The 12,646-nt window shown below is 40.1% G+C and overlaps 1 protein-coding gene across 1 annotated transcript in view; it reads right to left on the bottom strand.

The window, feature by feature from the left end:
- The window catches only part of LOC126354222 (GTP-binding protein 10 homolog), a 91,789-nt gene extending 79,371 nt beyond the window's left edge, over window positions 1–12,418 (bottom strand). The window contains exons 1-3 of the mRNA XM_050003705.1: window positions 11,975–12,418; window positions 2,466–2,604; window positions 2,060–2,224 (exon numbers count right to left, since the gene is read on the bottom strand). Of these exons, the coding sequence (XP_049859662.1) occupies window positions 2,060–2,224; window positions 2,466–2,604; window positions 11,975–12,019 (349 nt within the window). The 5' untranslated portion in view covers window positions 12,020–12,418. The remainder of the gene's footprint in view (window positions 1–2,059; window positions 2,225–2,465; window positions 2,605–11,974) is intronic.
- Between the last annotated feature and the right edge of the window lie 228 nt (window positions 12,419–12,646).

Below are 12,646 nucleotides of genomic sequence, written 5' to 3'. Positions count from 1 at the left end.
CATCCCATATGGTAAGTCTTTCCTGATGTGCAGTTCTGGGTGACTTTCCTGAAATCTACCCCTTTTCCTAGAACTCTCCAGTCCTTTTCCTCCCCCTTCAATCCTTCTGCCCGAAGAAGGAGCCACAGGTTCCGAAAACTTGCCAATTACAGCCGTCTTTTATATGTGTGTTCTGCCGCCGCTTGGGGAGTAAAGTTTTTTATTTATCTAATTAAATAACTTAAAATGTGGTGTACTGAAATGTGCACTCCATCATGAGCTCTACATACAGCTGAGATCCTCTCCTTGGAATAGAGAACACTGGGTTAGAAGAAGTGATCTGCAGGAAGACAAGTCAGTGTGACTCATTCTGTCTCTATTACGTGAAGGAGTACTGCCATGGCTGGACAGTGGCTTTCACTCGTGGCAGCTTCTTGTGCCATCACTTCTAGCTATTCTTCCTGCCAATGGCTTAAGACTCAACAGCAGGGAAGCAGCATGCTGGGAGATTTCATATTTTACTGCAGTGTGTACTTGACAGGCTTCCTTGGATGCCATATCAGCTTCCTTATTTCTACAGATTTCAACATGCCCTGTTCCGTCAGTCCAATGCGAGAGGTCTACATCATCTGAATCACTTTTTTCTGCTGAATACATGTGAGAAATTACTGAGAGGGCACTAAAGAAATTGGAGCAGCTGAGAAAATTCTTCCTCCTGTCTTACTTTTTCATCATATGTCCCAGTGCCTTCAGGAACAAAAACAGTTTTGCACTGGAGACTGGAAATTCATATGATATGCGAATCCTAAAAATATGATCAGGGAAAATGACTGAGTAACCAAGAGAACTCCACTATATACATCCATCACTCTTCACTGTAATAAGGTATTGTATTTGGGTACAATATTGCTGAAAAATGATTTAAAAGCAACATTAGGAGTTCCAGGTTTATTGTCATGTCTGACACAACTCAAGGCCTCTTAAGAAGCCAAAGTGGTAACTTCTAGATCTCCTATACTGCTCTTTTATCACTCTATGTATCTAATCTGTCTCTTTCATTTATCGTCTCCTTCTCCCTCTCCCCCAAAGCTACATTACTCTATTCTCACTAGAAGAGAACTCAGCAGTTACTCCCCCCTCCTCTTCTCCAGCAGAGGTTTACTGGTGAATACCATCCCATCATGTGCTGGCAGCTGTGTTGATATCTGCTTTTTAATAGCTTCTTTCATGTTGTTGTGGTCTTCAGTCCTGAGACTGGTTTGATGCAGCTCTCCATGAATACAGTAAAGCTGCATGCCCTCAGGAAAAATTACGGCTGTAGTTTCCCCTTGTTTTGAGCCGTTTGCAGTACCACAACAGCAAGGCCATTTTGGTTAATGTTACAAGGCCAGATCAGTCAATCATTCAGACTGTTGCCCCTGCAACTACTGAGAAGGCTGCTGCCCCTCTTCAGGAACCACACGTTTGTCTGTCCGCTCAACAGATACCCCTCCGTTGTGGTTGCACCTACGGCTATCTGTATTGTTGAGGCATGCAAGCCTCCCCACCAATGGCAAGGTCCATGGATCATGGGAGGTGCTTCTTTCATATGATTTATATTATATCCACAGCCTCTTTCATATGATTTATATTATATCCACAGCCTCCCACCAAAAACTACATCTCTTACTTATGATGCAAAATATAGCTCCAGTTTATTTAATAAAACCAGTTTCCACAATGATCAGGGCGATTATCAAACAACAACAACTGACGACAACAAGTGTTCAGTAATCAGACCAAAAAGAGGAACGCCTTTCTTAAAATTCATAATGATGATGAGTACATTAACCCTTTTTCCATCTCCTTTTTTTGTATTCTGTATGACTAGCTGAAAAATAAGTGAATGATCTGAAACACATATTCAGTTTTTGGCGTTGTCTATTTTCTGATCATAAACCACTGGTTTAGCTAAAGGGCAGCACAACATCATGCGTAAGGAACAACTGTAACAATTTAACATTCCTTATAACGAGATTTATTTCAACATTTTTCTATAAATAGCTCAAATTTCACATATGTATAAAAAAGTAAAACATACCTAGAGTTCTTTTGTGTTCATCGATAACTGTAATACCAGTTGGGACTTCTATAACCTTATCTTCACCTGGCTTCCCAAGAATACTGGTACGCAGACTATTTGCTCCTGAAGCTGCAGAAATGCGCTTTGTTGGGAATTTTTTCTGTACATCTTTCAAGGTTATTCCTACAAAATAAAAATTATTTTAATATAGTAATATTAACCTTAACTATTTTTATAAACTGCCCTAAATATTTTTAAATAGTCTTTTTTCTCTTTCTAAGATGCTATTTTAATGTACTTCTGAAGTCTTGTCATAGACCACATACATCCATGTGGTTGGAACATGAAATACACATCAACTGACTGCACTCACTACATGAGTATAGCTCCTATTCCTGCATTGTAGTATCCAAAATATAAGTACCTTCCTTTGCTACAGCATAGACATCTCCTCCTTTGCCACCAACACCACCATATTTTGGAAGCCCGTTACCACCAGAGCCACCTTTTACATGTATTCTCAATGAATCGATAAATTTACCACGCAAGAATTTTCTTGTAGCCTGTAACAGAAATTTCCAAAATAGTTATTAGCACCATATGCTGATCACAAACAGGAAATTTAACTATTTTCAGATAGGTTCATGAAAAAGGCATCAGATTCCATCATTTTACAACAAGGGAAGGAAAGTAATGGTATTTATTTTACTATCTATCTTGTTTGCAACCTCTACAGGACTTGCTTATGGCTAGTGCTGAAAATCGTAGAAGGAAACTTTCTGCAGATTGCTTGCTGGTGGTAGGTTTATAGCTTTCATGATTAATATACTTACATCCAGTTTTAGAAGGCACAAGATTGGAGCCAATTTTATGTAACAGTTTGAAAATTAGATACTTAAAATAAATTTATCATTTTGGAAAGCAGTAGATGTGCAACTCTATGAATGTCTTTTCAAAAACCTGCAGGTATGAATGAATGGCCTTTCAAAAATTTTTTACAGCAGCATGATACGGATCTGTATGAAAGTCATCACAGTTAGAGAAACTTCTAAATTTTCTCAAAGTTCACAGATTCACTTATGTTGTCACTACAGTTTTCTACTGAAAGAATGATAGGTATGCCTTTTTCAACCTGACTGCCTCTATTAATGTACAGAATATGTCATATAGGATGCTACAATCGTGTTTTGCATTGTGCTCAACTTAAATACGAGGGTGTATTTCGAAAGGTAAAGGCTCTTTGTTCATATTTAAATGTTTCCACCTCAGAATAAATTTGTACAAATGCTGCACCATCTATTAATTATTTTTGAAGCCATTGAAGTAAATGTTTTGATTCAGTAGTTGTTTAATTGTGTTGGAGAGAGAGGGGGGAAGGGGAGGGGGGGAGCAAACAACAATGGTTTCGAAAAACCGATGCTCCCCACCAGTTGTGATGTGTACTCAGCAATTTTGTTTATATGTGCAAAAGGATCTACAGCTGCTTAGATTCATTGAGAATTGGGCCTGGTTTATGAGCCTACCAAAATGAGTGAAGGAAAGATTAGACAAGGATATGGAGACATAAGAAACTGTGGTACAAATGTGGATGATGAAGAGTGGGGAGGTGGGCTGAATATCCAGATCAATGAAATCAAACAAGTGCACCCAAAACTATAATCTAAAAATGAAAACAACCAATTATTGACAAAATTATTTAATTGGTTAGATAAAAAAAATCTACTCACCAAGCGGCAGAATAGCTGATTAACACATTCCAGCCCAGGATAATACTGAGTCAGCAGTGCTGTGCTCCGAAGCTGTTTTGTGGAGGGAACAACAGTACCAGGATTGGATGTGATGGCCTGGGAAATCTGCTAGGCTGGTGGGGTAATTACAAGCATTGACGGCTGAGGTGAGAACTGTTGTGTATTACTGTAAAGAGTCTGCATCCAAACAAATGTTTGCCTCAGATGCCAAGGCTGTATGGGAGGGAACGTTTGACATGGAAAGGATGGCAACTGTCAAAATGTAAGTACTGTTGTTTGTTGGTAAGTTTAATGTGGACGAAGTGTGTAGCTGGCCTTCGGTGAGGATGAGATCAACATCAAGGAAAGTGGCATGGGATTTGGAGTAGGACCATGTAAAATTTAATTGGGAGAAGGTAGTCAGAGATTCCATTTCCTACACCATCTGAAATCCATGGCCATCTCACTCCCGCCACACATCTTGCTTGTCATCTCTAACGCCACCTCCATCTGTACTAACATCCCCCACATACATGGTCTGTCTGCTGCTGAACATTTTCTCAGTCAGCACCCACCTGATTCCAAATCTAAGACATCCTTCCTACTCACATTAATCAACTTTCAACTTTGAGAGGCAGTCATACAAACATCCTTCCTACTCACATTAATCAACTTTCACCTTTGAGAGGCAGTCATACGAACATGTGAACCAGGATGGCTCCTTCCTATGATGACCTTCCATGGGTCACTTGGAGGGGGCTTCCCTGGGATCCATAAGTCTTCAGCACCTGGTTTGGTTTAGATACACTGATGACATCTTTACCATATAGTGTCATGGTGAGGCTGACCTGCTACAATTCCCGGAATCTCTGATTACCTTCTACCAATTAAATTCCACATGGTTCTATTCTGAATCCCATGTCATTTTCCTTGATGTTGATCACGTCCTCACTGAAAGCCAGGTCCACATTTCCGTCCACTTTAAACCTACCAACAAACAACAGTACTTACATTTTGACAGCTGCCATCCCTTCCATGTCACACGTTCCCTCCATACAGCCTTGGAATCCAAGGCAAACGTATTTGTTCGGATCCAGACTCTTTACAGTAACACACGACAATTCTCGCCTCAGCCATCAATGCTTGTAATTACCCCACCAGCCTAGCAGATTTCCCAGGCCATCACATCCAATCCTGGTACTGTTGTTCCCTCCACAAAACAGCTTCGGAGCACAGCACTGCTGACTGAGTATTATCCTGGTCTGTGTTAGTCAGTTACTTCGCCACTTGGTGAGTAGATTTTTTTATCTATCCAATTAAATAAAAACTATAATCTGATCAACAATTGACAACTGGCACTCTGGCTGATTAATTTCCTAGTAATGTATGCACCACTATTTATGTGGCTGTCGTGGAATAGCTTGGACGGTGCATCAGTGTGGAAGGTGGTACTGAAAATGCTTATCGAACAACATAGAGAACAAATACTGTCAATATGTATGATAATTTTGTGGGTTTCTATTGCCAAGCCGGAGAAGATATGTTGTCTCACAGTGTCATGGGTGATGAGACATAGATATCTTATATGAGAGTACTGTTAAAACAATGTCACTTCAGAAAATAGTGAGTAGTTTGTATACAGTGAGTGTTTAAAGAAACAGTATTGTAAAACTGAAAATTTAACATGAAGGTTTCGGTTAAATTATTTTTTTTAAGATTTTCATAAAGGCTAAGTTCTCTTAACAATACCTCAAATGACTTTATTCAACTTTTGGCAAACAAACACGTTCAGAAAAAAACTATACAATTGATTTATAAAGAAATATGTCTTGGCATTACTTCCATCAGCAACAAATTTCATGAAGGTTGAATAAAATTAGACATTGTTCCAAAGAGCATTGACGTTGTGTGTACCATGACTCAAGAGGATCAGCACATAACATAGGGGCAACCTCAGCCATTCTGATGACCACAGATCAGTTGGTGTAAGAGAATGCATAATTCACATAGAATACTCTTAACAGAAGAGGAAACTTGGTATATTCCCACAAATTGCAAATCAGGCAACAAAAAACTTTTTGGGTGTACCAAGTGAAATCGAAACTAACGAAAGTGGTTTCTTCACAAAGTACTTCCAAGAAAGTAACTGGAAAAACATTGTGTGGATTGACGAATCACACTACACAATGTGGTGATCCGATGGCAGGGTGTTGGTATGGCGAATGCCCAGTGAATGTCATCTGCCAGCATGTGTAGCGCCAACAGTAAAATTTGGAGACAGTGCTGTTATGGTGTGGTCGTGTTTTTCATGTATGGGGCTTGCACACCTTGTTTGTGTGGCACTATCACAATATTGGTCTACATGGATGGGGATGGTGATTGCCCCAACACGATCAAGCACCTGTTCATAATGCACGGCCTGTGGCGGAGGGGTTACATTATAATAACATCTCTGTAATGGACTGGCCTGAACAGAGTCCTGACCTGAATCCTATAGAACACCTTTGGGATGTTTTGGAATGCCAAATTCGTGCCAGGTCTCACTGACCTACATTGATGCTTCTCCTCAATGCAGCACTCTGTGAAGAATGGGCTGCCATTCCCCAAGAAACCTTCCAGCACCTGATTGAATGTATGCCTACGAAAGTGGAAGTTGTTATCAAGGTTAAGGGTGGGCCAACACCATATTGAATTCCAGGATTACCAATGGAGGGCGCCATGAACTTGTAGGTCATTTTTAGACAGGTGTCCGGATAATTTTGATCACATAGTGTAAGTTATAACAACATGTACAAGCAACGATTGCAAAGTTAGCTAGCCATGCTCCAAAACCTACACCACACTGTGATAATGGCCAGAGTGGGCAGGTTGGTGTCACCACACCAGGGCAAGTAACTGGAGCAGTAAATAAATGGCTGTGAAATTTGAGGCAGATTCATTCAGAGTCCAGCAGCAGCACCACCACCACAACACCAGGGCCATGTTAGACAATGAGATGCCTGGATACCAGCAGCTGCAGCTATGGGTTCCAGATGGGGTCAGGTCAGCCACTTTCTGCACTAAGTCTCCTCCATGGGAGACTTCTGACCAGGGGCAGCAGGTTGTGTCTTGTGCAAGACAGTCTTCTCATGTCTCCATAGTGGACGCGAGCCAGGCCTGAGTTAACCAGGTTCAGCCGCTCAATAGAAGAATGGAGTGGCACTAAGAAGAAGAAGAAACAAGCCACTGATGTCATGGCCTTTGCCCACTGGCCAACTGCCTGTCACTGCTCGGCTCGATGTCAGCATCACAGGGCTCTGACACATGTACTTCTCCACCAGGACAGAAGCTAGTCACCTGTTAGCTATTGCCAGCCTGCCGTGCTGTAGCGGGGCAGCTCTGCCTCACAATATCAATGACAAGATTTGCAATTCACATCTAATAAAGTATTCCCACCAATATGTCACTGGCTACCACCAGCCCATCTCTACTGCTCACCCTGTTGAGTTGCATCAGAAATTGGCCTCACCCATAAGGATTGGTGTCAGAAGTGCTGATGTCATTGCCTGTGGACAGAGGAGGTGTACCACTCCCTGCACCACGACATAGAAACCACAGCTTATGGTATCTTAATTGTGGGATGAGTGAGACTACTGTTTCTGATTGTTAACAATCATGTTCAAGAGTTTGGAGTCAACATAACTGTAAAGTTACTTTTGTGAGACCAGAGGGGCCAGTGGATATCGCTCAGTTTAAGGGTTTTAGAACCCCCACCAGTACAGGGAGTCTAGGTCACTCATGAATAACACATAAGAAATAAGTATGGTAGTGTTATTAACTATGGACTGTTCTGTTCTTGTTGTCACTGGGTTGCTGTTGTTGTTGCTGATGAATTTGCAAATGTGAGTAAGGGCGATACTATGGTGAAATCAGAGGGACAAAGTGCTGTAGGTGAGGAATTTGGGCAATTATTACTTGATCAGGTAGCACAGTTAAGAGCAAAGAATACGTTTATGAATAATAAGCTGGTAGAAAAGGATGAGGAATTGTGTATGTTGTAATTGTAGTGTCTAAGGACAGATTCAGCAATTGAGAAACTTGTTACCTCATTTTCTGGTAGGATGCCCGGGGATGTGTTATTGCTTATTGAGGATCTCTTGTCATCAGCTGACATAGGGGGTTGGTCGGACAAACAGTTGTTGCAAATCACAAGATTGCACCTTTTGGGAAAGTAAAATCCTTTGTATGACATATGGAGGCACTGAAAAAGGCGCAAACTTTTTTGAGCAGCTCAGGCAAGGGTTGGTGCAAAGTGATAAGAAGCACAATAGGGGGCAGTTTGTCTGTGAGCAGCTTAATATAATTTCTAAGATGCTGAATGAAGCCATAGAGAATTTTGTGGACACTATTAAAAAAATTAATGTGCATATGTATGGAATGACTTGGAGTGATGAGGCAAACAAGGTAGCAGGAAGCCAAGCAGAGGGCACTCAATGCTTTCCTGACATGTTTAGTACTAGGAATGTCTGGGAGGGCACACAATGGTGCACCTAGGGATCTCCATGCAGCACTTGGTTAGCAATGGAATTTGAAGGAACTGATGCTGTGACAGGGTGCTTTAATTGTGGGTATATGGGATGTGTGCAGAGCAGCACCACTGACCACTGGATAATAGGGGTGGTATGAAACAGCTGCAGCATCATGGGACTAATGGTAGTGGTAGTCTGGGTGGTAATTAGCACATGTTAAACTCAAAAGTTCACCAGAAATGCCAAAATGGATTCCCAATAAAAGCAAATGCAGTGAATATGAATGCAGAGGCAGAATGTGTTATAATGGGTGTAGTAGATGGTAAGAAGTAGAAGTTTTTGTTGGATGTAGGGGCACATGAGAAATTTAGTGGGTAAGAGGCAATGGGCCACACCACATTATAATTTGCGTGGAGTATAGGATAACCATATATGGCCACTGGGGTCCATAATAGTGAATATTCAATTGGAGGCAAGCAAGTTTAGGCAATGTGTAGAAGTGGTGTCTCATGTAAGCAATTGCTGCAGTATGAGCCTAGTGTTAGACTTTCTGCATCAGCATCATGCCATAGCTGACCTTCAATGACATGTGGTGGAACTTAGAACATTCCAGTTAGGGGAAGCTGTTATCGCTGCTGCGAGGAGTGTCATTTGTACAGGGCAGTTCAGTTCACTCAGGAGTGGTGACATTAAGGCTTAATTTGCGGGGTGCCAGGGCATGAATAACATGATGAGTAATGTGAACAAGTACTGCATAACAGTGTAACAAATGTATTATGGAGTTGTATAAACAGCTGTGACTTTTGAGGCAGACTCATTCTGAGTCCAGCAATACCATGTCATCAGAGCCATGCTAGGCAACAAGGTGACTGGGCACTGGTAACTGCAGTCATCTTGACTAACACAGGGTTGCACCACAAGCCTCCTGCACTAAGTCTCCTGTGTTGGCGGCACAGTGCCATTGACTTGCCTTCCATGCCTGCCACCACCAGGTTCCTGCAAGGGGACAGCACGTCTTGTTCTGTGCATGGCAGTTCTCCCTCATCTCCATGATGGACTTGAGCTGGTCCTGAGCCACCTGGGTGCAGATGCTCAACAGCAGAATGCAGTGACAGCAAGAAGAAGAAATTTGTCGCGGATGTCAGGGCCTTGGCCCACTGGCAGACTGCCAGCAATGCTTGGACTCACATCAGCACTACAGGATGGTGACACATGTATCACTTTCCTGCATGCTGGCCACTGCTGGCATGTCACGCCAGAGTGGGGTGTAACTGCCCCACATTGTCAATGCTGAGATGTGTAAATGAAGTCTAATAGATTATTTCTCTTGACCACCAGTCTGTCACCGTGCACCACCGGACCATCACTCCACCACTCACCCTAAGGGTGGCATCAGAAATTGGCCTCACCCTCACAATATAAATTGGCTATTGCAGGAAAAGTCAGACAAACATGACATTAGAAATCTGGTGGTTGCATTTATGTCAACTGCGAATTGCACCTATGCGGCAGGGTTGTTTTTAATGTTAGGTAAGATATGAATCCAGTTTAAGGATTTATTTTCAGTCTTGGCTAGTATTCTATCTCTAATAAACTTAGAATGACATAATATTAATATGGAGTGTACCATGGGTCATTTTCATATGTAGACCATAAGTGCATTAGACAGAGACAATGCTATAGTTTTAGCGCCACTTCTAAAACTCCCCATAACAAATCAACTTAACTATGGGAAATCTTTTGCCATACTCTCATACATCTGTGGACGTTATTCAGTTTTATTAAATTATCTACATGAACACTAAATTGAATGTGATACTAGGCACTTCATGATGTTTATATTTTCATAACATTAAAACACGATTTCAAGTCACTCTGGTTGCTCTTCAGATATCCTACTTACAATTCATTTTCATGCCTGTCACGTATGAGAGAAAAAGTTAAAATTGTACTCTTGTGAAGTATTACATAAATCTGATTACTGCAAAGAGAGTTATATAACAATGAAAACATGCCATTTCCAAGAGTAGGTACATTTTAAGTTAAGAAACTTGACTAAAATTAGCTATGAAACAATACACAAATAATGATAAAAGTTGCAATCATTCACATATTCCGAACATCCGTTGTTCCACTTGTGTCAATACAGTTATTGACAAGAAATTTAAATTGTAAATCTTACAAATGTTACACTTCTGTTTTGTATTCAAGCTAGGCCAATACAAAACAGTTCCCATGCAGAGATAAGAGTTAATATGGGAAGAAAAATTATACAATAACAGTTGCCTAAGTAAATTAGTATTTAGACCTACATATGACAGTAAAGAACCTTTCTTGCCATGAACACAAGATTCGCATAAAAGAGGGAAGATTGGACAGCAGTTTTAAAATTTAATTTTCACCAAGAATTAACAAAGATGTTTTCATTCTCACATAAGATAAGTAATGCAGTGCAATAACTTTTTAGCTTCATGATTAAGAAGTAAAGGATATCATTACTTTGAGGCACACTGTGCTCTTGGATTGATACATATAGATACAAAAATAGTAACATGTGAGAAAATCAGATTTAAAAAGACATTCTACAAAATGAAGAGGAGCAGCAGCAGCAATGTTATCATTAGCACAAGAAATACTGAATTACGAGTGTAAACAATAAAAGTATACAATGAATTAAAAGAAAGACATAATGAGATAAAAACATATCAATAAACTAATACCTACAAATGAAACACTTTAAACGAGCCTAAACAGGAAAGAAAAAAGAAATGGAGAATGAAAGGATAGGTTTAGTAAGAGATGTGGGTGATATGTTAAAAAGTGCAAAAATCAATTAGTCTACAATGATAAATGCAGTTTATCTGTGGATTCACTACTCATATCATTTTCACTCTGCCAGTGTCGATATCATAAAATAGATTAAAGTGATATGAAGCATCAAAATTACATTATTTCAGGATATTAAATTAAAATAGTATATACATCATGTAAATAATTTGTTTGTAGCCATCCAGTGAGATTTGCGCAGGTGAAAATACCATATTGCAAACAGTACAATGTATATCGAGAAGCATGTAATGTCACATTCATTTGACGGACAATATAACATTCATATATACTAGGAAAACAATATTAGACCCATAGCATTAAATTAGATAACTTTTGATAGAAGACAAATATGTCTAGTGGATCAACTGTTTGATACTGCAAAGCCCGAGTTATGTGTTTCATGCTAAGTGACCATTACATATTTGTTATTCCTGTCAAAATATGGGGCGTCAACTGTTTGGGAGCGGACTATTATGTACAACTGGTTTGACTTTCTCTTTGAGATAGAACGTGGTTTCAGTTATTCGGTTGACATGTTAAGTTTGTGGAAGCATTTTAAAAAACGACTTATTTATCTAGAGCTGTTGTATAGGCTACCAAGAAAACGTACGTAAGTAAACAAACGCAATGTTGTTGGCACACTATAAGTTACTTTGTCCTTGCGAAATGAACAGGTACAATAATTCGTATATTGACATTTGGTGGACTTGGAAGGTATGTTGATGAAATACTCCAGAAACTGCATTACAGCTGATTTGATAATGACGTTATTTGTAGATTATGCCAGAAGCTATAAATGTTTCAGGCATTTTACTATAATATTTCTGAGAGTCCACACAGACACTTGGGAGGGTTTTTAAAATATGTACCTTATGTTTCGACGCAGCGGCTAGAACATAACCGAATGCTACCATTACATTAACGTTTCAATCATAACCAGTTACCACTGTTTTGTTTTGGTACACGCCGATTTGTTTATTTACATAGCAACGCGTACATTATCTTTGACATTGACTTCAGCAAAGGGTTCCCTTGACGCACTCGAAATTTTATGTACATTTCGACAAGTATTGCATTACTAGTTGGCTGAGGTTCATGACACAAAATTGCGTCTATCATAATTAACATAACAGCATCTCGATCAGCTCACCGTTGCAGGTTGCTAATGAAGCAAACATGAATTTTGAACCGTTTTTTTATTGTAATGATGAATTCGCGTTAGCTTATGTGAAAAATGAGTAATTTCCAAGAATGTTTTCCTAACGAAGTCACGGGCTCCAAACGATAGATGCGATTCTAAACCGAACACGGGGCTGAGGTGGCGGGCGTTATGAGCATGTTTAGAGTGGTCACTACAGCAACGACAAAAGAAGAGCATTACTGAAATAGTTGTAATTACAATGGTAAACGACTTACCTCACTCGTCGTTGACGTTGTCGTCATGAGGAAGTCAATTTTATGTGTTTGCTATGGGAAGCATTCCCTTTTTTCCGTAACCTGGGTAGACTCTGCCATTGTCACTCAAAAATATTGGTAGAGTG

The sequence above is a fragment of the Schistocerca gregaria genome, chromosome 3 (assembly GCF_023897955.1).
Source record: "Schistocerca gregaria isolate iqSchGreg1 chromosome 3, iqSchGreg1.2, whole genome shotgun sequence".
Lineage (NCBI taxonomy): Eukaryota > Metazoa > Arthropoda > Insecta > Orthoptera > Acrididae > Schistocerca > Schistocerca gregaria.
This window is presented reverse-complemented; position numbering and strand designations above follow the sequence as displayed.